General features: G+C 40.9%; 1 protein-coding gene and 1 pseudogene across 1 annotated transcript; one reads left to right on the top strand and one right to left on the bottom strand.

Moving 5' to 3' along the window:
* Nucleotides 1-5587: 5587 nt before the first annotated feature.
* On the bottom strand, nt 5588-5706 carry LOC119805657 (annotated as a pseudogene).
* Nucleotides 5707-8190: 2484 nt separating this feature from the next.
* Eif1ax (eukaryotic translation initiation factor 1A X-linked) lies at nt 8191-25729 on the top strand. Its single transcript, XM_038316844.1, has 7 exons — nt 8191-8421; nt 12734-12817; nt 14187-14290; nt 14991-15041; nt 17725-17806; nt 19982-20073; nt 23339-25729. The coding sequence occupies exons 1-7, from the start codon at nt 8406-8408 to the stop codon at nt 23342-23344; spliced, it is 435 nt and encodes a 144-aa protein (XP_038172772.1). The 5' UTR covers nt 8191-8405; the 3' UTR covers nt 23345-25729.
* The last annotated feature ends 321 nt before the right edge of the window (nt 25730-26050 follow it).

Consider the following 26050-nt stretch of genomic DNA (forward strand, 5'->3'; position numbering starts at 1 on the left):
ACTTCCTACTGACAAGACAGGTTAGGAACATAAATTACTTCATCTGTGGCTCTGGTGTTCACATTATCTTAGGGCAAACATAGCCAACAATGTAGTCCTTGTGCTGGGTTAGCCTTTCCATTCTTTTCACAAAGTCCATTTCCTACAGGCCACCGTACTTACGGGATTAAGGCTCCTGAAGTCTTCTGCCTTCCCTGCATCGCTGCCAATTTCTGGGGCTTATCTCATAGTTGTTGGCCCTGTTTTTATATTTCTCTGAAAGAAGGAACTAAACTGACAGGACTCTTTGCAGACATCTCTTGGTTAATGATGCAAAATAACAACCCAAACAATAAAAATGCATTTAACATAGCCAAGCACATTCTGGAAACTGAATTAAAATATGTGTTTTGCATCTTCCCTTTCAAGTGATGATAGTAAATTAAGGTAAGTTTTGTTGTTTTTTTTCTTTTTTGGTTTGCTTTTTATGAATCATTTCAGCTCCTTCTGTTTAAAAAGGTATCTTCTAAATGCATTAATCCCTTGAATTTAACAGATGTAATATAAATCTGTTTTTCACAAGCAACCCCAAAACTCTAAAAATAATTTTGGCAAGACCCAAAGTCAAGATGCTGTTAAGCTGGCATACGGAAGAGTAAGTTCTGAGTGTCAGGAGAGAGGATGTAGGGTATGTGTGGTAGTTTCCACATTTCATATGCATTACACTCCAAAGAACAGGTTGGGAGGATCAAACCATTTTTCCATCTGTTCTTTAGGCGTGGCTTCTGTTGGGATCAGAAGACATCAAGAGAAGTGGGGGTATCCTTAAAGTTGTGCCCATACCTTCCATCCAGGAAGAATTTAAACACAGAGTAGGTGCAGAAGCTTCCAGAGAAGGCATGTATTTGAGAGGAAAAGGACCAGAGTAGACTCATTCTGTGATGAAAGTTAGCCAAAGGCTTTTTTTCTAGACTTTGGGACCTTGGTATTTATGTTCTTATTCACTGTGGAGGCCAGTAACACACATCTCAATTTGCCTCTGATAGTTTCCAATCCCTACCTTTTAGGAATTAACCTACAATATTTTAGATTATTTTTCTATATTTTATAAAAGAAGTTCCATCTTAGTGTGGTGATAATAATTGGAGACTTATGAAAGTATTCAGAGAGCTCTCAAGCGTAAAGGGTCAAAAAAGGTCTATTTTCTGAGACTCACAAAAACAATGGATTCAGTAGCTGATCTTGGTGCTTAAACCAGGAGGGTTCAGTCTATCTGTCCCTCTGCAAGATCCAACTCCCTGTGACTAACTGGATGTATACTTTGAGCCTTATTTAATTCACAGAGAAGTTGACTTAATTCAGTGTTTTTATTTCAATTAACGAAAATAGTCCTCTTTTCAACCCCAGGTTGCTTACATTTTGCTGATCTCCCCAAGTGACCATTGGTGGAGATTAATGAAGGAATGAATTCAGTTTCTTGAGACTGTGGTATTCTACAGAGCCACACCTAACCACTTTTTCCACTGAAGAATCTACCCAGTAATAATGCCCAAATATGGATGGCCAAGAAGAATTTGTATCTACAGTGTGCTTTCTGTGTTTTTGACACTGCTGTGTTCTAACTGTAACACAACATTGCTGTGTTGCTAAGTGACATGTAACTGGTTCCAAAGTGACAGTTCACAAAAATTTTAGTAATTAAGTCAACTTAATTTTCTTAAACCTAATGTCACTATAGGTCTCATATTTACCACTTTTATTCCAGTCTTTTACCTGTTCATACTGGGCATAGCAAGGGTTGGGATGAGAGCCTACTTCCTACCTCTTAAGGCACTTTCCTCATTGTTTTGCCATATAACCTTGAACTGCATGATAAGCTGTTGAAATATCATGACTTTTCCCAGAGCAACTAGCAAGGCGTATGATGTTTTGACTAGAGATTAGTGGAAAGGAAAACTTAGAGATATAAGTCCAGATGTATGAACCTCAAGAAAATGTCTTCTAGCACATACCATTTAAGTACAGTATATGGAAATGTATTTGAGAAGAGAGTCACTATATAATTCTCTCTAAGTAGATTAGTTCAATGTCCAATGAAAGTGAACATCTTTATTCCTATATTACTATAGTACTGGATGAGCTGTATACTGAGTTTTTCAAACAAGTATTTAAAGTAGAACTTTTAAGTACAAAGCAAGAGCATGAGGATAAAGACTTGGGTTGTGTTTCTGTAAGTGTAGTTTACCATATAAAACTTGGGTTTTTTTTTATTTAAAGAAGGTTTTGAAGTATTGCCATTCATTAGTGTCCTTAATGATTATGAGTGATGAGTGTGTAACTCAATATCATATACATGTATTAGTTTATCTTGACTTTTACCCTAAATAAAAAGGGAAGGTATACACCTAAAAGATGTAATTATTTTGCATTTTTGGCCATGAGTGGGAATGGGGTGGGTATCTACTTAAGCAGTTTTTAAAAAAGAAAAAAATCATAAATATTTTTCTACTGTTATATATGATCTTACTTTATACTAGTTCATCTCTAGTAAGGCATGCCAAAAGCCCAAGCAAGGTACCATATCAAGGGTTCTTATGTGTTGTACCTTTTATTGGTGGGTAAATTGCATAGATGCTTGGCACTGCTGCCATAGTTATGAAGTGCTTGTGAGGATCAGATTTTACTGAGTACTTTAAATTGTTTTACTTAAGTTTGCAAATCATACTATTAATGTGTAATCTAAGCTCTTTCCAATGTATCCATGAATAATCCTGGAACAATATTGCTTGTATTCCTGTCAAAGAACAGGTTTTGTAATCTTTAAAAGAAATGGAAATTTATATAATAAAGTTTCAAGTAAAGCATATATGTTCCTTTTATCATATTAGTTATATGACTAGACCATTATAATATAAAAATTTCTCACCAAGTTGTATTTATGAAATTATGTTGATAGAATTTAAAACAGGACTATTTCTTTTTTTTAAACAGGACTATTTCTAATTTAGTATGTGCAAAATAATTTTGCTATGCATCATCTTATATTCATGTTCTCAATATCAAGCCAGGCACAAATAATCTTTTGCTTGGAGAAGTCTAAAACTACCAGAGTTGGCTCCAGAACTGTCCCTTTCTCCTTTGTTATCTTAGTTCCCCTTTGGATTTCCTTTGCTATCCAGAGTGAACCTTGTAACCTCAAGGTTGATCACCTGAACCTCTCTCTCAGAGCACCCTGAACTCTCTTACATCTTTGTCTTTATACTGTACCCACTGAGCAAAACTCCAGTACTTGCTCTTTGATTAATTCTAGCTATACATTTCTGGATGTTGTATGAAACCATACAATTATACAAATGGCATTGCAACTTTGTTTTCTTTATTTTTTTCTTTTTCTGGTTTTTTAAGACAGGGTTTCTCTGTAGCTTTGGAGCCTGTCCTGGAACTACCTCTTGTAGATTAGGTTGGCCTCGAACTCACAGAGATTCACCTGCCTCTGCCTCCTGAATGCTGGGATTAAAGGCATGTGCCATCACCGCCAGACAAGTTTCTGTTTTCTAAATATACTTAAATCTTTATATTATTTGTCCATCATTTTTCCTTACTGAAATCCATTCTCTCATTTCTTTTTATTTTTTTAAATAAAAAATGCTTTTTGGGAAGGGTTAGAGGTGTTTTAGTTTAGTTTTGTTTTGGATTACAGAAGCAGGACTTCACTCTGTGGCTTTGGTTGATCAGCAAATGAGAATGGAAACTATCCTGTCCCCAAACTTGCAGCAGTCATCTTGCACATTGCATCTAAAGTGCTAAAATTACAGGCATGTATGGCCACACTCGGCTCCCAGTTCTTTTTAAGATACTTTTGTTGAGATACAATACATATACCATAAAGTTTACCCATTTAAAATTTACAATCCAGTGTTTTTAGCACATGTACACAGTTGCATGGCCATAATGATAGCCTAGTTTTAGAATATGTCATCATCCCCAAAGAAGCTGCCCTATTTGAAACCACCACAGCTGTCTTGCTTAGACAATCGCAGTATAGCATGCCTGGTTTCTATTTCTGCCTTTGTCCAATACAGCCATTCTTAACACACAAGCCAAAATGATCTGTTTAAAACCAACTGAGTGATCTGGTCTCCTTACATCTCTAATTTTGGTCTACTCTCTCCCAAGCTGTTCCCTGGATTGCTGATTCTTTGTCATACCATCTGTTCTAGTTTGCTATCTGTTGTGATAAACTCCATGACCAAAAGCAACTTGGGGAGGGAAGAATTTATTTAGCTTAAATGTCCTGGTCACAGTCACCATAGTGGGAAGTCAGGGCAAGAGCTGCAGCCAAAACCATGAAAGAATGTATGCTGCTTACTGGTTTGTTCTCTAGGGCTTTCTCAGCCTGCTTTCTTATAAGTTCAAGATCACCTGCCCAGGTGGCACAGCTCACAGTGAGCTGCCTGGTCCCACATCAGTTGTTAATCAAAACGCTCCCACAAACATGTCCACAGGGCAATTTAATGGCAATAATGCCTCAGTTAAAATTCTCCCTTGGTAGCTCTAGTTTGTGCCAAGTTGACAAAAACTAAGCACCATATACTGGCCTTGGTCCTTCTTGAACATAGCAAGCACAGGTGCTGCAATGGGGCCCCTGCCTGTGCTAAATATTTCTGACCAAATGTCCGTCCACATGATTCACCTCTTCCTCAGTGATTCTGATGATCAGATGGAGGAACCTTGCTAAAAGAATCAAAAATAACTGGCCCTTTCTCCAATGAGGCTTTTATCAAGTACTTGACATTATTATTATTATTATTATTATTATTATTATTATTATTATTATTATTATGGTTTTTCAAAACAGGGTTTCTCAATGTAGCCATGACTGTCCTGGAACTCTTTTTGTAGACCAGGCTGGCCTTGACTCACAGAGACTCACCTCTGCCTCCTGAGTGCTGGGATTAAAGGCATGTGCTACCACCAGCTGCCCAACATTGTAGCTGTACAGTTAGAGTCTGGTTACTTGTGTACTCGGCTTAATTGCTAAGATGATGGAACTATCTAAGATCACAGAGTAAGTTTTGTTTAATCACATTTAACCTCTCCTCTATAATTCCAGAGCCCAATGTTAGAATCATTTGGACTTTCAGTCAGGATTGGTAGCAATCTTAGCACCAGAGAGATGGAGGAAGCCTGGGCTACACAAGCCTGTCTCAAAAAAGAAAAAAAAAGAAAATCAGAACATTTCTCCGCTGTTATTGTCATTTTCCATTCTTTTGAGACCGGGTCTCATTGTATATGTAGAAGAGAATGTCCTTAAACTCAGAGGCTCCTGCAGTCTCTGTGTGTTGGGATTAAAGGTGTGGACTGGCACACCCAGCTTCCCCTGTTTTGTTTAATACAGGGTTTCTCTGTGTAGCCCTGGCTGTCTTGGAACTGGCTTTGTAGACCAGGCTGGCCTCAAACTCATAGAGATCCACCTGCCTCTGCCTCTTGAGTGCAGGAAGTACATCTGTTGATGGGTCTCCTCTCTCTCTCTCTCTCTCTCTCTCTCTCTCTCTCTCTCTCTCTCTCTCTCTCTCTCTCTCTCTCTCTCTCTCTCTCTCTCTCTCTCAGTTTACAGTACCCAGTATTCCCAGGCGGTCTCCCATCCAAGTACTAACCAGGCTCAACCCTGCTTAACTTCAGAGGTAAGACGAGATAGGGCACATTTAGGGTGATATGGCCATAGATTGTTGATGAGTTTCTCAATCTCAATTCTATTCTTGTTTTTTAATTGGATAGTCCTTCACTGAGGGCAGGAGCTGTAGGATGTTTAACAATATTTCTGGTCTCCAATATCAACATCATTGATTTCTTCCTCCACTCATGACAACCAAAACTATCTCCAGACACTGCCAAATGTCCACAGTAGAGAAGTATTGTGAGATGATTATTCCTTATTCCTCTGTCATTTAATCTCTTTTCCTTAGAGCGGATGTTAAAAAGCTAATGTTTACAGAAGGGTTATTTAAAATAAGCCTACTTTTAGCCAGGTGTTGGTGGCGCACACCTTTAATTGCAGCACTCAGGAGGCAGAGACAGGTGGATCTTTGTGAGTTCCAGGCCAGCCTGGTCTACAAAGCTAGTTCCAGGTCAGCCAGGACTGTTACACTGAGAAGCCCTGTCTCAAATAACCAAAAAAGCCTCCTCTTAAATGTCTACATATTATTACTGGAATGGGGGGGGGGGTCTTGTGGTGCTCAGAGGACAATTTTTTGGAGTTGGTTCTCTTTTCTACACTTACACGGGCTTCCAGGACTGACCTTAGGTTACCAGGCTTTCCTGGTAGGTGATTTTACCTGCTGAGCCACCGGGCAGGTCTAAATAAGCCCGTTTTGAAGTGAAGCTATTTGCTCTGGGTAACCCTACAACTATCCCTCTGATGTGACTTCCACAACAACAACAAAACAGAGACTGGGTAATGGCTTGCTTCAAGATCTGAAATGTACTGTCTCTTGGTTGTGTTGTTTTGTAATCAGGGTCTCACTATGTATCCCAGGCTGGCCTGGAACTATGTAGGCCAGCTTCCCTTCAAACTTGCAGCAATCCTCCTGCCTCAGCCTCATGTGTGCTAGAATTATAAGTGTGAACTACCAGGCCTCGCTACCACTTTTAGTCAGTTTTGAAGGCTCTAACTCTAAGATCAAAGTAGAGGCAAGTCTGGTTTCTTCTGAGGTCTCCATGGCCTATAGGTGGCTCGGGAAATGTTCCTTTATGCCTAGGTGCTAATTGCCTTCATAGGTTTTGTTTTTTGAGATAGGGTCTCACTATGTAGCCCTGGCTGGCCTTTAACTCACATATTTACCTTCCTCTGTCTCTTCAGTGCTGGGATTAAAAGTCTGTATCACCATGCCTGATTTATTGTCATTTTCTGAGTCATATTCTCTGATCTTAGATAGTTCCATCATCTTTGTAAACTTTAGTTTTCTCATCACAGAAATCAATGCAGACTGTTAGGAGTTTAGCAATTAGGCTTACTACACAAGTAATAACTTGTACAACTGTACAGCTACATGTTTAAAAGTCAAGTAGTTGGGTGGTGGTGGCACATGCCTTTAATCCTAGTACTTAGGAGGCAGAAGTGGGTCTCTGTGAGTCAAGGCCAGCCTGGTCTACAAAGAGAGTTCCAGGACAGCCATGGCTACATTGAGAAACCCTGTCTCGAAAAACCATAATAATAATAATAATAATAATAATAATAATAATAATAATAATGTCAAGTACTTGATAAAAGCCTCATTGGAGAAAGGGCCAGTGTTTTTTTTTTTTTTTGATTCTTTTAGCAAGGTTCCTCCATCTGATCATCAGAATCACTGAGGAAGAGGTGAATCATGTGGACGGACATCTGGTCAGAAATATTTAGCACAGGCAGGGGCCCCATTGCAGCAGCACCTGTGCTTGCTATGCTCAAGAAGGACCAAGGCCAGTATATGGTACTTAGTTTTAGTTTTTGTTTAAGTATCCCATTTCAATATAATCACTTCTTTAAAGACCTTACCCGCAAATACAGCCATATACATAGGTATTTGGAGTTAGAACTTTAGCGTGAATTTTGGGAGATCGGTCCCTAATATCGACTTTCTTCCACCTCTTCTTTTTGTCCTGTGTGTGCTAAGCAACCTCCTATGTGCTGACACTCTCAAGTGCTGGCAATAAGCAACAGACCTGGCTACGGTAAGTTAGGGAGGACAGATTTTTTTTTTCCAAGAACCATCCAAATATTCTATTCAAGTTTAGAAAGGGAGGGCAGATAGCCTTCTCCCCTTCGCCTCAGACTTTCCAGCCTGGCTGGGCCGGTGAAAAAGCCACATAAAAACTCAGCTAACTATGAGGTTAGTGAGTCAGCAGCCTGTCAAGCTGGGACTCAACTTGGCTAGGAATTAGGAATCAGCAGATGGTGGCCAAGGCAGCAGCATCCCGCACTACCTCAATTCCCCCCCCCCCCCCCCAATCCTTCACTGTGACGCAGGGCCCCTGCCAGCCCCTTCCGGCCTCCAGGGCCTCGCTCGCTCCACCCACCACGTGCCCTCCCGTGGCCGTGAACCCCTCCCTGGCAGGCGTCTCCCTAGGCTCCCACCAGAAAGCGTCCTATCGGCCACGCCTGCGCCGTAGAGCAGAGGGAGGGCGGGAGGCCGGGCCCACGGGCGGGGGAGGGGGAGAGGGAGGGCGGGGAAAAGCGCCGCCTGTAGCCGCGACGCCATTTGCCACTGCCGAACGTGGGCGCAGGCGGCTCCTGGAAACACCGGTGACCAACCTCTTCCGAGCACGCTTCTCGGCCTCCCGCATAGTCTTCATACCGCGCGTTTCTCAGCGTCGCCCCCCGGAGTCACCGCCGTTGCCGACGCCACCCGGAGCACGGTTCCGCACGCCGCCAGCCCGTCTTTGCCGCCATGCCCAAGAATAAAGGTAACGACGCCGGGACCGCGGCTTCGCTCCCCGCCGTCTTTCCCGGGCCAGCTCGCGGCCTCGAGGTCAGCTCAGGCCGCAGTGACCTTCCTGCCATCTTCCTTTGCCTCTCCTCCGGCAGCATTCTCTGCGTCCTACTCGGAGCTCGGCAGAGGCGCAAGGAAGTTACTCCTGGGTTCCCAGTTTGGCCACATTGGGGTGGAGCCGACGCCATTTTTGTAGGGCCTCCTGTGTGAGAATGTGGGCTTCTGCCCCTGGTTAGCGCCACACTGACCGCGCCGCCAAGGGGACCCGTGGGAACACCTGCCTTGGGCTTCTTGGGTTTCCGGCACGTGGGGAGTTAAGCCCTGGGAACGACTCTGAACTTTGAAAAGGAGTAAAGCCCTTCTTGCTTTCTTGCCCATCTGGCACCTCCTGCGTAGGCTTCTTTATGAACACTTACTTGATACTGCTGAGGCTGCACCCGAGTAGCCAGTGGTCATTACATCCGATGATGCACTTTTAAAGTTATCTTTTTTACTCCATAGCTTTACGGGGCTTAACTCCCAACCCCCCCCCCCGCCACCCCAGAGCGCTTCATCCTATTTAGCCAAGTTTTCCACTTTTGCTTCAGATCATGTATTTATTTTAATGGAAAAATAAAAGCCTTTGAAGTTCCCTCTCTTCTGGGAACATGTTCTCAAGTTATCAGTCATGAGGGTAGTTTTAATTTGGTATCTCTAAAATGAAGAGCCTAATTTAAGTAGAAGTACAGCATCCCTAAGGCCAGCCTCAGTTTTATCTATTTTGTGGTCGTGGGTTTTTGTAGGACCGAATCTATCCTTAGCAGGACTCTGCTGCTGCTCTGCTCTCGGGCTAAACCGGACATCACTCAGTAGCTGGGACTAGCCTCGAACTTGGGATTCTTCTGCTGCAGCTTACCAAAATAGCTGGAATTACAGGCTTGTGATAGTCATTGTCTGTATAATTGTGCAAGTAAAAATAGAGAAAAACTTGTGTTTCCCACAGGAGAGGGACACATTACCCCACCCTTGGGCCAGTTGGTGGTGGTTCACACCTTTAATTCCAGCACTCAGGAGACATGCCAGGAGGATCTCTTGAGTTCCAGGATAGCCAGGACTACACAAAGAAACCCCGTCTCTAAAAACCAAATATAAGATAAAAATGAAGTTGTCTTTGGGCAGATTAAGTGAAACAAAATTGGGTCCCCACACCCGCATGGGGCAGCTCCTGACTCCTATAACTTCAACTCTGAGGCCAGGAGGATCTCTTGAGTTCCAGGACAGCCAGGGCTTATACAAAGAAACCCTGTCTTGAAAAACCAAAAATAATAAGATAAAAATGAAGTCTTTGGGCAGAAGTGTTATCTTCCTGGTTAAGAGAACCAAAATTAGGATTCCATACCCACCCACATAGGGTAGCTCCTGACTGCTTATAACTTCAGCTCTAGGGGATCCAGTGACCTCTTCTGGCCCACCTGGGCACCCCACCACACACACACAGGTTGCACACGTGCGTTTTATTAAAACGAAGTCTTTGATAACTCATCTTTGGGCCACCTCCCTTGCCCCACGCCTGCTAGTGTTCTCTTTTCTGCTTGAAAGCTGACTCCAGGGAGTCTGCTTAATTACCTGGCAATGTTCACATTAGACCTCTGGGTACTTGGTCACAGTTTTGTGGACAAGTTGATTTGAGATAGTCTTGCTGTGTGGCCCAGGCTGATCTTGAACACACTGTCCATACCATGCTTCAGGGCTTCAAAAATCAGGGTTGCAAGTCTTTTTGTGTAGCAAGAATTTTTACTGATTGTCCTGGGAAAAGTGTAATTGTAGGCATAATGTGTTCAAATTCTTCAAATTACTGTCCGTAGACTTCCTTATTCTGAGATGACAACTGGCTCACATCAGCAGGTGAGGTGTCTTATTCTCGCTTTAATTCTAGTGACTAGATTTCTGGTTCCCACACTAGTTGTAAGTCCTAAAAGGACGGGAATGGTGTCAGTCATAATCACATTGCCTTGATAGCACTTAGCCTAAAAGATGCTCAATAAATACTTGTTGGACTTGGTCATCTCCCTCTGGTGACTCCACCCATAGGTGAATAGTAAGCTCCCCTTTGGTCTCAAGGACACAGAACTATTCTAAATCACATCTTAGTATGTTTTAAGAAAGATCCTCCCTTGGCTTCTCTGAAACACCTCTGTAAAGAAGGAATTTGAGAATTGTGATTAAGCTTAGGAACTAGATAGTCTTTTGGGAAGAAAGTGGGGTTGAAAAGATGGTTTTCTGTTTGCTGCTGTTTTGTCATACACTCAGGCTTGCTCTTGTTTCAGTCTTTTTTTTTTTTTCTTTTGTCTTGTTTGTGACAGGGTCTCGCTGTGTAACTCTGGCTGTCCTGGAACTCATTCTGTAGACCAGGCTGGCCTCGAACTTACAGAAATCTGCTTGCTTCTGCCTACCAAGTGCTGGGATTAAAACTGCACGCCACCACTGCCACGTTTCTTTATTACTGTATACTATCCCTTTGTATTAGTGTCACCATATGTATGCTTGCCCTTAAAGTATGTAGGCCTAGAGGATGGCTCAATAGTAATTCCCAACACCTATATGGCAGCATACAATTGTCTGGCACTCCATTTGTAGGGAATCCAATGCCCTTTTCCAGTGCCTGTTTTGGCACTGGACATACATGAACACCAAACATCCTTAAACATTAAACACATTTTAAAGGAGGCTCTCGAGGCAGTTGACACCTTGCTTTTAAACTAGACTGTCTTGGGTATGGTACATTTTAAAGGGTGAGGTTCAGACTCTTTAACTGTTATTGGTCTTCTACCATCATGAGATCAGTATGCTCCATTCCAGTAGCCATAGCTTCATGTTTCTGTCTCCTGCCATCTTTTTACCAGTGCTTCTTTTCATAGGGAGGGGGTCAGATATGAGAAAGGCGAGGTGTTTTTGTAAAATTTGTCAGGGTTCAGTATGGTGGCTCACACTCACAATGCCAGCATTCAGGGGGCTGAGACAGAAGGACTGCCGAAGTTTCAATGCTAGCTATAGTGTGAAACCCTGTCTCAAAAAAAAAGTTACAAAGCTGAGGCCTATGTAGTTAAGAGTGTGGTGACAGAAGTCTCTGGAAAGGAGCCCTAATATGAGCACTTTACTAGGACAGAGAGGGTTAGGGTTGGATCTGGGGTCCTGAGCTCATTGACTAAAATTTTGAGTGAGTTATTTAATCTCTGACCTATGGTGAATTTACTGATAAACTGGGAATAAATGTTAATATTCAAGTTGATTGTGACAGGTAAACAGATGGCATTCTTAAATAGTTAAGAATGGTCATTGGTCATCTACCCACTCGTAAGGGCTGGTCCCACGCCCAGCAGTAGACAGATGGCCAGCACAAAAGGAACTCAGTAACATCTTTGGAGGTTCTTTGATCACATGTCCTGTTGGAACTTTTTTTTACCTTAACAGTTCTTTTGCTTATATATTATGGCTTCTGGGTATGGGTTTTATGGGATTCGTGTTGGGTTTTGTCATATATCAATTTGTATTCATTTATCTTATTGTGTCTTATTATTCCTTAGATGTCTATTCATTTTCTCATGAGAGAAGGGAGTGGATCCGCATGGGAGGGGAAGTGGGGGAAGTGAGATACTGGAGGGAATCAGAATATATTATGAAAAACTTTGAGGGGGGTGTTCAAGACAGGGTTTCTCTGTAGCTTTGTAGCCTGTCCTGGAACTAGCTCTAGTAGACCAGGCTGGCATTGAACTCACAGAGATCCACCTGCCTCTGCCTCCTGAGTGCTGGGATTAAAGGCATACACCACTGCCACCCGACTGAAAAACATTTTTAATAAAAGGAAAAGAGATGAGGATGTTACTTAAGATACAAAGTCCCCAAGGAAAACTCCATAAGGAGTGGTGAGGGTAACATTGAAACATACACCTGAACATGGTAAGTTTAACATGATTGACCAGATTAGGCAGATTTTTAAATTTAATTGACTTTTAAAGATGGTTTTCTTTTTTTATAAACTTTTTAATTTAACTTTATTTTACATGCATTGGTGTGAAGGTATCAGATCCTCTAGAACTGAAATAACAGACAGTCATGAGCTGCCATGTGGGTCCTGGGAATTGAACCTGGGTCATTTGGAAGAGCAGTCAGTGTTCTTAACCACTGAACCATCTCTCCAGCCCCTAAAGATGGTTTTCTAAGTCTGTTACGCAGTATACGTTTATCACTGTTCCTTTTCAGGATGCTCTGCAGATGATTGATAACCTTTTCTTTTAACAACTCACTAGGAAAAGGAGGTAAAAACAGACGTAGAGGAAAGAATGAGAATGAATCTGAAAAGCGAGAGCTGGTGTTCAAAGAGGATGGGCAAGGTAAGCTGGATAGTTGGGTTCTGTTAGATTTTTCTAGTTTGCTTTTCTGTATTGGGGATCAAACATAAGAGACTAGACTTCTGGCTTCTTGCCTCTGAGTTTATTTGTACAGACAGTTGGGTATTGTCTTCTTAAAGGATTCTAGTTAAGAATTTGACATTTTAGGCTAGGCAGGGTAATGTATACCTTTAATCCCAACACTTGGGAGGCAGAGACAGGCAGGTGGATCTGAGTTTCATGCTAACTAAGGCTATGTCGTGATATCCCCACCCCAATCTTTTTTGTGTTTTTTCGAGACAGGGTTTTTCTGTAGCTTTGGAGCCTGTCCTGGAACTAGCTCTTGTAGACCAGGCTGGCCTCGAACTCACAGAGATCTGCCTGCCTTTGCCTCCCAAGTGCTGGGATTAAAGGCATGCGCCACCACCGCCCGGCCCAATCTTTTTTTTGTGTGTGGTGCATTTCTTTATTATTATTTAAAGTTATACATAGCTTTGTTTTTTTAATGTATTTATTATGTATACACATGCCAGAAGAAGGCACCAGATCTCATCACAGATGGTTGTGAGCCACCATGTGGTTGCTGGGAACTGAACTCGGGACCTGCGGAAGAACAGTTGGTGTTCTTAACCTCTGAGCCACCTCTCTAGCCCAGCCCAGTCATAAGATAAAGAAAATAGCCGGGTGATGGTGGTGCACACCCTTAATCCCGGCCCTCAGAAGATAGAGGCAGGCCGGTCTCTGAGTTGAGTTGGAGGCCAGTCTGGTCTACAGAGAGTTCCAGGACAGTCAAAGCTACATAGAGAAACCCTGTCTTGAAAAACCATCATCATCATCATCATCATCATAATAATTTGGTATTTTACCCAAGTAAAAGATAATTCTGGCTTTCTAAGAATAATTATTGTTATACTGATTCAGCAAGGATATCACTAACATTTAAAGTACTTGGACTGAGGATTCCATGAGATTGCTCTAAGGAGTCAAATATGGTTATGAAACAGGTAAAGATCTGAATGTGAACTGTATGAGGTATAGTGTACATACTGGGACATGGCACCTTTGATCTCTAGAAGTAGTGCGTGGTCACAAGGGCAGGAGTCAGTCTGTCTCCTTACTGAGTACAAGTAGATAATTAAAACATCTAATAACAGACCCAGGTTGTTATATTACAAAGTCTTGTTTCTGGTTCAACCATTAACTAGCCAAGTGTTTAACTCTTGTATTTATTTTATATTTGCCCGATGTATATTTATCCCTAACCAATGCAGTCACATGTTCTTGTCAATTTTCAATCGACATAAAAGGTGCTTTCATCAAGAAAAGCGGGCAATATTTCATTCCTTTTTTCTCTCCTACTCCATCTATGTAGAATATGCTCAGGTAATCAAAATGTTGGGAAATGGACGATTAGAAGCAATGTGTTTCGATGGTGTGAAGAGGCTATGCCACATCAGAGGGAAATTGAGAAAAAAGGTAAGTGTGTGGACAGACAGAACAGTTGTTTTGTTCTAATGTGAAAATGTAGAGGAGAGTAGAAGAAATGCCTTTACAGGTAGGGGTGTGTGTGTGTGTCGCGGGGAGCCACCCCAGGGCCCCTTAACACAACACTTCAACCACTGAGCACATGGCCAGCCTCCCACCTCTACAGATTTTCTGGACCTGAGGATATTAGTGTAAGTCCAATAGAAGACCATGGTGGTCATTTTATAGATTCCATTGTTTAAAGAATCATTTGCCTCACTTGTGTTGTATTCCTGCCCAAAACATTTGGTCTGAATCTGAATCATTAGGAAATAGCCAACAAATCTGATTTGGGGAACATTCTGGTGTTATGAAAGAGGGAAAGGACTAGGGAACTGTTCCAGTTTTAAGGAGAACTAAAGAATCCTGGCAGGTGGCCCTTTGGGTTCTGGGAAGTCCCGGCTTTGAGAGTCGGGTTCAGGTTGAGAGTGTATTTTATGTTGTTGATATCAATCCTTCACAAGGAAAAGAAATGATCATGAAAACTGTATACATTTGGGTGGGTAAAAGATAGAAAAGTACAGCATTTTTCTGTTTTCATAGTAGATAGCCAAGTGCTTTCAGAACTCATCTGTTTCTGAGTGAATCACCTCTGAAATTTCTTGATTCTGCCTTATTGAAAATAGACTATGCAGTGGCTTTTCTTTTGTAGGTTTGGATAAATACCTCAGACATCATATTGGTGGGCCTCCGAGATTACCAGGTAAAAATTACTTTTAAATGTGTTTATATTTTGCTTAAACTTGATGAGCCATTTCCTAACAGCCCATTGTATTGTAGCCATTATACTTGATGTCCCTGGCAGTATGGTTGCCAAATGCCAGTCTAAGGAGTCAAACATTTAGCTTGTATAGCGCAAAATGGTTTCCTTATCTTTACTATTTGAAGTTTCCCCTTTTAAAATAAATGATGTGGGACTGGAGAGATGGCTTGATGGTTAAGAGCACTGACTGTAATTCTAGTTCCAAGGGATCTGGCACCCGTGGCCAAACACCAATGCACATAAAATAAAAATAATTAGAATAGATGGTACTACTATGTGGTCATTTTGTTCTTTTTATTATTTTTTTCTTTTCCTGTACAGATCTTTAGAAATCTAGGAACCATTATTGTAGGGTTTTACTGCTGAATAAATCCAGATATATCCCACAATGGAATATAGCCTGATATATTTTTTTAATCACTGACAAAAGCAAAAAGAGGGAAGGGTTTATTTTGGTTCAGTTTGAGGGGACAGTCCATTTATGGTGGTCATAGCAGCAGGGACCTGAGGCAGCTAGTCTATTGCTCGTTCTTTGTGTGCTGACATTGGGTTTCTGAAGGTCATCTTGAATTCCTGATCCTCCTGTACCCCTCCAGAATGTTGGTATTACAAGTGTGCACCCTTTTATTAAATTTCTATTAGTGTGGCTTTGATCATACTTAGTTTTTGTTAGTTTTTTACTTTTGTGTTTCAGATAAAGCATTGACATCTTTGTTTCAAGCCATAGGGTTCTCTGTGGGTGATTTGACCCTTCGGAGGGTCATAGGCGGTGTTTGGAGACTCTTCTGGTTACCATAACTTGAGTGAGGTTCTTAGCAAGTGGTAGGTAGGTAGAGTACTGGGAGTGTGAATGCACCACATCCCACAGCAAAGATGATCTGACTCAGAATTATCATTAGTGCTTTGGTTGAGAAAAGCTGCTCCAAATTCATAAACCATTCGTTCTTTTTAAATTTTAACAGTAACCCTAGAAGAAGACAGGCTTTAATTCCTTGTTAGAAAGGACACTAAAATTTAGAGAGGCTTAATACTGACAATAATCTCCTATGATCCTTTCTCTGTCTTCTGTCACTTTGAGGGTGGTCCAGAGAGATTGTGGCATTACTGTCTTCTAGGGCTGACGAGATGGCTTGGCCATTAGAAGCACCTACTCTTGCAGAGAATCTGGTTTCAGTTTTCAACACTAACACCATCAGTAGTTCCAAGGGATCTGATGCCTCCTGACCTGTGAGCACCAAGCACACATGTGATGGACATACATAGATACAGGCAAAATATTCATGCTCAAAAATGAATCTGAAAAGAAAATTCAAGAAAAAAAATTTCAAGTTCTTGCTATCCACATCCCTCTTTCTATATACTTTTCACGATTTTTAAAGTGCTAGTTTAGATGGCAGTGCTCTTAAAATTGAAGCAACCCATTCTTCAGTTTTAGGAAGAGTGAAATTCTTCTCATAGGGAAATGTAAACACTTTGAGGCATCATGTCTTGCTAGTGCGGCACAGAAGAAAGACTATTTTTTTTTAATTTACGAAGACAAATTGGGTGCTAGTGAGACAACTAGATGAGCCTGACGACCTGAGTTTAGATCCCCAGAGCCACGCAAAGATGGAAGGAAGGAAAGTTCCATAGACTTGCCCTCTGATCAATTTATTTTCAAAAAAGTCTGATTAATACCAAGTATTAGTTTACTTATTGTGAAAAGTTACCATAAAAAAGCAGTGTAAGGAAGAATTCGTTTGGCTCACGGTTTAAGGGTATATTCCATCATAGTGAGGAAATGACAGCTGGAGCTGGGACAGATGGTCTCACCGCATCTGTAGTCAGGAAGCAGAGGAAGGTGAACGAATGCTAGTGTTATTTTTCTGTTATTTATTCAGTCCAGGACCCCATCCCATGGAATGGCACTGCCTGCATTTAGGGTGAACCTTCCTACCTTAATAAACTTAATCTAGAAACTTCACTCACAGATAGACCTAAAGATTTATTTTTGTTGTGATTCTAGATCCTGTCAAAATGACAAGATTAATAATCATTACAGTTGGCCTTAACATATATGAAAAGGCATATTTATTTCCTTATATCAGGGCTGGAAAGATGGCTCAGCAGTTAAGAATGCTTGCTGCTCTTACAATGGACCAGAGTTTGGTTCCCAGCACTCACATCAGGTGGCTCCCATCCACCTGTAACTCCAGTTCCAGGGGATCTGATGCCCCCTTCTAGCTTCCACAGGTACCCACACATACATGCGTGTATATACACATATACATTTTTAAAATTCCTTAGGCTATGATACCAAGTCTCACTCTTTGGCTTGCATCTGTAAATCTATTTGATCACTCTGTAAATTATAGTTTCAGGGGGGCATTTTTGCTTCTGATTAAAGGATAATTATAAATAATATAAAAATGTCATTCTGCTGCTATAGATGTGAGCTATATCTTTCTGAATTTTTAATCATTGCTCAGTTGTGTTCCTAAAACTTCTTTTGGAGTTTAACCTAAGGAAGGTGAGAAGGATTTTATAGCAAAACATTAAGATCTGATTTTTTAAATTCAATTTGAAAGTAATGTATGACATAACAAATAATAGTGTGTTAATCAAAAATTACTTGTTTTTTAAGGATAACAAAGCCGATGTCATTTTAAAATACAACGCAGATGAAGCTAGAAGTCTCAAGGCATATGGCGAGCTTCCAGAGCATGGTAATGAATGGCTGAGTCTTTATTAACTTGTCACGTGCTAGTGTTTAGGCGATGAAATTTTGTTCCTCCTATTTGTTTTTGTGATTACACGAGTAAAATATACCTGTTTATGCTTCATACTAGATACCATAGAAAGGTTATTAATTCTGTTCCTGATAAGAGTGTTTAATGAGAAATTACAGTGTCAGCCAAAGGAATTATTTCTTGTGGTATTTTAAAAGCTCTTCAAGAAAAGTTGGCAGTGCAGTTCAGTAGAGGCCACCCTAGCATGTACAAGACCTAGATCGGATGACAAGCACTACTGAAAAAGATCTCTTCAGGAGTCTGTCCTTTATATGTGTAAATACAAAGTCAGTGATTAATTAAGTAGTATGGATTGTTTTCCCCCTCAAAATATAAGCCTTCTATAGCCTTATCAGAGGAAAAATAGAATTTATGCATTATTTTGTACATCTTTTTACATAACAATTATAAAGAAAGATTGCATACACTGTGTTTTCTCATGAAAACTTGACCTTTGTAACCAGTAAGGCCCTACTGAGAATTATAAGCTTGCCATTTTGCTCTAGGAAACAGTAAGATATTTGGTGGTGGAGTAGCATGCCTTATTTCTTTTTATTCCTTAGGGAAAAGTATGATTTGCCTAAATGTTTCTTCCTAATTAATGATTGGTGGGTGTAGGGGATGTGTTACAGCTCTGGAGCTGCAAAGATATCCTGGCTTATCAGTAAGCCAGGCTATACTTAACAGCCGCAATAGGACAACTCAGCCCTGGAGGGAAAGTGTCCTTACTTTATTAGGAAGCCAGGCTACCTGAAGCTGGGTTGTGTTGGGGGATAGTCTCCCTGCAGGATATAGCAATCCTGCTCTTCTGGCGAGCTGCTACAGCCGAGCCACTGTTAAGGGAATATCCTAGTCGAGCTATCAGCTTGTCCCAAGACGTTACTTCTTTTGCTGACACTCCGCTAAAGGGGCAGCCCCTGCAGAAATGCACCACTCTCCTCCCGCTCTGCGAAAAGTTCTTTCTTTTTCTGCTCAGCCTTGCTCGGCCTTGCTCAGCCCCCGTCTCCCACCTGGAGGCATTCCAGCGAGGTTTTTCAGCTCAATCCCCCAAGAAGTGTCCCAGCCAGGTTATTCTATTCTGTGCCTGCAAGTGAAGATCTTTACCCGAGACCTTTTTTTTTGGTTTTTCGAGACAGGGTTTCTCTGTAGCTTTGGAGCCTGTCCTGGACCTAGCTCTTGTAGACCACGCTGGCCTCGAACTCACAGAGATCCGCCTGCCTCTGCCTGCCGAATGCTGGGATTAAAGGCGTGCGCCACCACCGCCCGGCTCTACCCAAGACTTTCGAGAAAGAGATTTATTTGAGAAGGAGTTCAAGAGAGTGGCTGCCTCTGCAGCATGTAACTGAACAAGTAGAAAGGTTTACATAGGGCTTCTTAGGGGTGGAGTTTTTCAAGGAGAAGACGGATTGGTTAGTTCTCCCTGCTCAGGGATTGGTTAGTTTAGTTAGGGGCAGAGATGGCTCTGATCTCGAGGCCATACTGTTTCTTTCACTGGTCTTTTTTAGCCTTTTGACTCTAATCTTAGGACCATGGCATATTTCTTTCCATGGCTCTAATTCTAGGGAGAAAGTGTGTTTCTTTGACGCTAGTTTCAGAGTCAGGGCATGTTTGTTTGGTCCTGGGTTTAGGGATAAAGATGTTTCTTTTACTGGCTCTGAGTTCAGAGTCAGGGTGCTCAGGGATTGGTTGGTTTCCTGCTCCAGTTGTCCCTTTTACCCTATAGTGGGAATAAGTTCTTTTCTTATTGATTGATTGATTGATTGATTGATTGATTGATTCTGTATGGTTCATTTTGATCAGAAGTTGAGTTTTCTGGACACTTGAAACAATCACTAATCCCAAGTCCAGCAAATGACTCCTCCAATTTTTCTCCCTCCTAGAGTAACTTACTTTTTCTTTCTTTCTTTTTTTGAGATAGGAAATAAAGTTGCCAGTATGTGCACAAATTTCTGAAGCATACCTAGAGGGTATAAGTGCTTCAGAGGATTAGAACTTGACTTGCTAAATAGCCCTTGAATACAAAAGAAATTCCATATAGCAAAATTAGTAGAAAGTTGGAGTCGACATTTTGATTATATTATCAGTATTTTTCTTGTGTGTGTTTTTTGTTAGCTAAAATCAATGAAACTGATACATTTGGTCCTGGAGATGATGATGAAATTCAGTTTGATGACATTGGGGATGATGATGAAGACATCGATGATGTAAGTAGATACAGCCTGCTTTCTGCTTTCTGGTTTCTGTTCATGAATTACATACATAGATACTGTCCCTTTCTCTTAGATTTCTATAATACTGGGAATATAGAACATTTAAGTGTGAGAGTCTATATTTAGGGGTGAGAGGAACATGAAAGTAAAGGCACTGTTCAGAAATAGGAAGAAGATCAAGGTGAAGAGATAAAAGAATAGTGGGTGAATATTGGATAGAGGCAAAATGTACATGTATAAAATGTCACAATGAGAGCCACTATTTATCCCAGGTGATATATAAAAATAAAAAGTATATTTTGAGACTTAGCTGTGTGTTAAAATCACAAGAAGTATTTAGAGGTCAAACTGTTAGCAAGTGTGGTAAGATAGACCTGTAATCCTGGTAATTGGGAGGCTGAAGCCAGGTGACTGCTGCAAGTTTGAGGTCAGCTTCGATTGCAATACCAGCAAATACCAGGCCAGCTGGATCTACATAGCAATACTTTGCACCACACCCAGAGTACATACAATTTTTATTTTATGTACATTGGTGTTTTGCTTTCCTGTATGTCTGTGTGATGGCATCAGGTCCCCTGGAACTGGAGTTACAGTCAGCTGTGAGTTGCTATGTGGAATTGAACCCTGCTCCTCTGGAAGAGCAGTCAGTGTTCTTAACCACTCAGCCATCTCTCCAGCCCTACTCAATACATCTTTAAAAACACATGTTAATTCATAATCATCTCTGACTCTAGTTCCAAGGGACTTACATGCCTTCTTGCCTCTGAGGCCATTAGGCACACGTGTGATACGCACAAAAAGTAAATGACATTTTACCAATAGAAAGTGATTTTTTTTAACTTTTTTCCAACACGGGGTTTCTGTTTAACAGCCCCAGCTGTCTTGGAACTCACAGAGATCCACCTGCCTCTGCCTCCCAGGTGCTCGGATTAAAGGTGGGCTCCACCACTCGGCTGTTTGAATTTTTGTTTTGTTTTGTTTTTCAAAATAGGATTTATCTGTGCCTTTGAACCCTGCCCTGGAACTAACTCTTATAGGCCAGGCTGGCTTCGAACTCACAGAGATCCACCTGCCTCTGCCGTTGGAGGAGTACTGGGATTAAAGGCGTGCGACATCACCACCACTCTTGAACATTTTTAACGTAGTTTTCTTGAGCCTAGCCAAAAGCATTTCTCTAATTCCCCCCAACACACACTTTTTATGATGTAGCATATAATTACTGTGTGAGTCTCTAGTAATTCAGAAAGAGAGGAAAGGGAAAGAAAGGAAAAATGGGAAGCCACAGGTGATGCCAAGTTCAAGTTCCCCTTTGTAATTTTTTTTCTTAAGTGTAGTGTTGGTGGATTGGGTGCCCATGAAGACCAAAAGAGGGCATCAGATTCTCTGGAGCTGGGGTTAAAGGCAGTTGTGATGCACCCAATGTGGGTGCCAGTAACAAGACTGCAATAGCAGTAGACAGTTTTACCCAGTGAGCCATCTGCACCCCAGAATTTACATTGTCATGAACATTATTTTGAAATATTTATTTCGTATGTATGAATGAATGATGGACATGTACACTCGTGCTAGGGGACGCATGTAGAGGTAAGTAAGTTCATGTGGGTTCCAGAGAACCTCGGGCCATTTTTTGGGGTGGTGGTGGTGGTGGTTGTTTGTTTGCTTTAAATAAGAGTTTGTTGTATCACCTGAAAACTCTGCTCTTTCCCTTGGGGGACATTTCTCTGGCTGTTTTCTAAGTGTTTATAAGTGTTCTAGCTGTACTTCTATAATCAACTTGAAAGAAAAGGATTGAAGACATACTTACATAGTTCTCAAAAGAGATCATGTTCCTTCATGTCTGTTGCTACTCCAAAAGTATAAAATCTCAAATCTGGACTAGAGAAATGGCTCAGTGGTAAAGGATGCTTGTTGCTTGATGGAGGAGTGTCTATGGGTTACTTTGATTATTAATAAAGAAAGTAACCCATAGACACTCCTCCATCATCATTTGCTCATGTAGAGGACCCAGCTTTGGTTCCCAGCACACACACGAGGAGGCAGCTCATAACTGCCTGCAACTCCTGCTCCAGGGAACCTGACGACTTCTGGCCTCCACTGGCACCCACATACATAAGTGCAGACACAGGTACACCCATCACACAAATAAAGAAAACTTAGTCTTTTTTATTTAAAGAAGTGAAAATGTAAAATAAATTCTCAAATACGTAATGCAAAGGAAAGGAGACAGCAAACCTCATTAAGAATATTCTCATTCTCTGTTAGTTCAAGGCCAGCCTGGTCTACAAAGTGAGTTCCAGAATAGCCAGGGCTATACAAAGAAACCCTGTCTCTAAAAAAAGAAAAAAGAATGTCACCAGACATGGTGACACAGGCCTTTAATCCTAGTACTCAGGAGGCAGAGGTAGGTGAGTCTCTGAGTTCAAGGTGAGCCAACTATATAGAGTGAGTTGTCTACACCCCCCCCCCAAAAAAAAAACTAAAAAGAAGAAAGGACAATAAAGAATAGTCCCCGGAGACTAGAGAGATGGCTGGCTGGGTGGTTAAGAGCACTTACTACTGTTACAGAGGGCCTCAGTTTGATTCTCACACTCCCTATAACTCCAGCTCCATCCAGTGCCATCTTCTGGCCTTGGTACCTGCACACACACAAATATACTGACCTCGAACTCTATACTACCTACCTACCTGCCTCAGCCTCCTAAGCACTGGGATTAAAGGTGTGCACCACCACAACTAGCTAATATACATATTCTTTAGAAAAATAACGTGTATCACATAAAATATTATGAAAATCAGAATTTCTGAAAGTGAGCTGCAATACAGAAAAGCTTATTTGGGGGGAATTTTCTCTTGACTGGGTTGATTTCCTATATGGGCTGTGGGAACATTTCCCTTATACACAGAGTATTAGAATTTAAGAGTGCTTTTCTCCTGGATTGGTTCAGGGTAAAGTGCTTGCCAGGCCCTCAAGAATCTGCTACAGAGTCCACATACAGCTGGCTATAGTACCCTCTCTAAACCTAGTGTTTTTATGGCAAGATTGGAGGTGGAGGCAGAGGAATTTTTGGAAGCTCTTAGGCCAGCTAGCCTGACATACAGAACAGTGAACAATGCTGAAAGTGAGGGCGAACACCTGAGGTCCTCGTACTCTAAGCCACCTAACAACACCTAAAGTAGTACATGTGAATTTGCACATGCATGTAAAGGATCCTTTTAGAATTGCTTTTTCCCTTTGACTTCATGTTCTTTTCTCTTTCAGATCTAAAATGAACTCAACACTTTACATTCCAGTTCGTCTGAAGATTGCCCTGCAAGTTTGGAATCTGGCCATAGACCTCAAGGAAAAGTTTTCACTGTATTGATTGTAATTTGTTGAGACAGACTCGATTCAGTACTAAGGTCGCTTCTTTCAAAGCTGAAAATATCTTAAGTGATATGTTAAGCCCATTTTGTTCATTTGTTGTAATTGAACTAAAAGAGATCATGTAAGAAAAAAATATACATTGCTGCCTTTCCTACTTTGACCCCTTCCAGTAAGTAAATGGATGTTTTGAATAAACAATTTGCCTTGTATGCATAAATTATGATTAAGCCCTCCTTTTGCATAGCTGTTGACTGTACAAAGTAAAGTCTTTGTGTATATTCCAGTTGCCCAGAGATTTTGATACAAATGGAGGCAGAAATCTGTTTTATGTTTTGTTGTGTTATATTTTGAGACAGAATCCAACTTTGTATCTGAGGCTAGCTTGGAATTCACTATAGTCCTAGTGGACCCATACTCACTATGATCCTCCTTTTTCTCAGCCTCCTGGGTGCTGAGATTAAATGTATTTACCACACCAAGCAGAAATCTATTTAAAGGCAAAAGTGATAGGTTTGCTTTTCATATTTAAAAGTATGTGGCTATCTATTTTTATACTAGTTTTGATAACATGTAAGTTCTTATGATTTATTTTGCAGTCATCAGCTTACTGGGGGAGGAAAGGCATTTCCAAAATGTTTTTAGAAACTGGTTTTTAATATTTTAAATCAAGGTCGGTAGTTGCAGAAATTGAACACTAGGTGGTGCTCAGTTGTCTTAACATTGGTAATAACTTAATTAAGATGGTTTCTTTTCTCAACTAGTGTGATTAGGAAATTCCCAAACAAGGAAAAGATTGTTTTACTCATGTGCATAGAATATTTTTACTAAAATATTGTGTGGGAATGTTGCTTTTTCAGGAGTCTTACTCGCCTGAGCTACAATTCTGAGTGCTTTATAAATACATAAAATAGGCAAGTGAAAATTTCAGCTCATAAGAATATTATGGAACAAAGTATAAATTAATGTGTTTTCAGGTTTCCCTAAATTGAGGGGGAAATTAGGGAAGCAAACTTAAACCTGATATAATGGCATGAGCTATAACCCTGCCCTTGTGAGGTCTAGGCAGGAGAGTCAGTTCAAAAACAAATGTAGTGAAAAAATGTTTTCTTATTTCTGAATCAAAGAGCTGTAGCTGAGAAAATAGCATGCTGCAGAGGATATTATACTCTGACTTTACATTACGGACAAGTTTATTATGTAGACAGTCCAGGGGCGTTCCCAGTTTCTTTCTACTGGGAATTTAGGTTTGCTCTTATTTAGGAATTATTGCAGTTAGAGCTGGGCTAGTCAGAATTCACTGTACGCACTGAAAGCTTGCAAGTTTCTAAACCAAGATCCATCGTGCAGCTTGTGGCCCTGGTAGTGTAGTAGCATCCGGAAAACTTCATTAGTGAAAAGGAGCAGACAAAGGAATGCACATTACAGGCTTTCAAAACCAAGACCTTTTCCGTGATCCCTTTCTTTATGACTTCGTTTTAGGTTTTCCTTCTCAGCTTCAAAATGTGAGGTTCCATAAATAACAACAGTAGGAAAGATGAAGTGATGTGGTCTGTATTTCTTAATCTGAGGAGTTTCTTAGTGAATATCCGTCTAGGCAGATTATCTGAGAACAAGGGCTGAAACTAACCTTGAGGTATTTGCTAATCATCGTCTTCATCAGTAATTAGACCTCTGGACCTTAAAAGTGTTTCACCAGCTGGATGTAGTATACACCTGTGATCCCAGCACAGGAAAATTTGTTAATATTGGCCAGGGCTACATAAGACTCTGTCTCAGAAACAACAATGAAAAACCATTTTTACTAAATTTGCAGTGTATATAGTTAAGCATTTTATGGGCAGTGTTTTAAGTCTACATAGATGATACAGCTCAAATCAAAAGTTGATTTTCTTCTTCCTGTAACAAACAGGATTTGAAATGGTTTTTAGAAATTACATATGACCCCGTTTCCTGTACCTTCTGATGGTTTTTTTTTTAATCTCTTTTCTTGCCTAAATAGTAGCAACATTAATTAATGAGTGTTCTTGTATCCCGGGTGATCTGGAGTCTTACTGGTTTAAAGTAGTTAAATACAATTGTCACTAATATGCAAATGCTACCTGGAAGAGTTCTTTGATGTGTATTTGGTATGGGAAGTAATACGTTTAACTGATTCAATTTTATTTCAAATAAGGAAAAGGAAGTGGTCTTCAAGGAAATTTTGTTTTTTATTTTTACTTTGACTTCTATAGTACAACTCTATTATAAGCAGTGCCCATAAAGAAAAATAAAATGTTTAAAATCTAAGAATAATGCTATTTTGTTTTGTGGAGGGGAGGGTTTTTTTTGTTGTTGTTGGTTTTTTGGTTTTAGGTTTTCAAGACAGGGTTTCTCTGTGGCTTTTGGAGCCTGTCCTGGAACTAGCTCTTGTAGACCAAGCTGGCCTCAAACTCACAGAGATCCACCTGCCTCTGCCTCCCGAGTACTGGGATGAAAGGCATGCGCTGGCACCACCCGACTGTTTTTGGTTCTTTGAGACAGGATTTCATATAGCCCACGCTGGCCTTGAAATACCAACAGCTGAGGCTGACCTCGAACTTCTGATCCTCTACCTTTACCTCCCAAATG

This window comes from Arvicola amphibius, chromosome X (genome assembly GCF_903992535.2).
Source record: "Arvicola amphibius chromosome X, mArvAmp1.2, whole genome shotgun sequence".
Lineage (NCBI taxonomy): Eukaryota > Metazoa > Chordata > Mammalia > Rodentia > Cricetidae > Arvicola > Arvicola amphibius.

What these genes read in the sequence shown, in the direction of transcription:
- Eif1ax (XM_038316844.1), top strand. An exon ending in TGGGCCTCCGAGATTACCAG is followed by an intron (nt 15,042 to 17,724) that starts GTAAAAATTACT and finishes TTGTTTTTTAAG; the next exon opens with GATAACAAAGCCGATGTCAT. An exon ending in TGGCGAGCTTCCAGAGCATG is followed by an intron (nt 17,807 to 19,981) that starts GTAATGAATGGC and finishes GTTTTTTGTTAG; the next exon opens with CTAAAATCAATGAAACTGAT.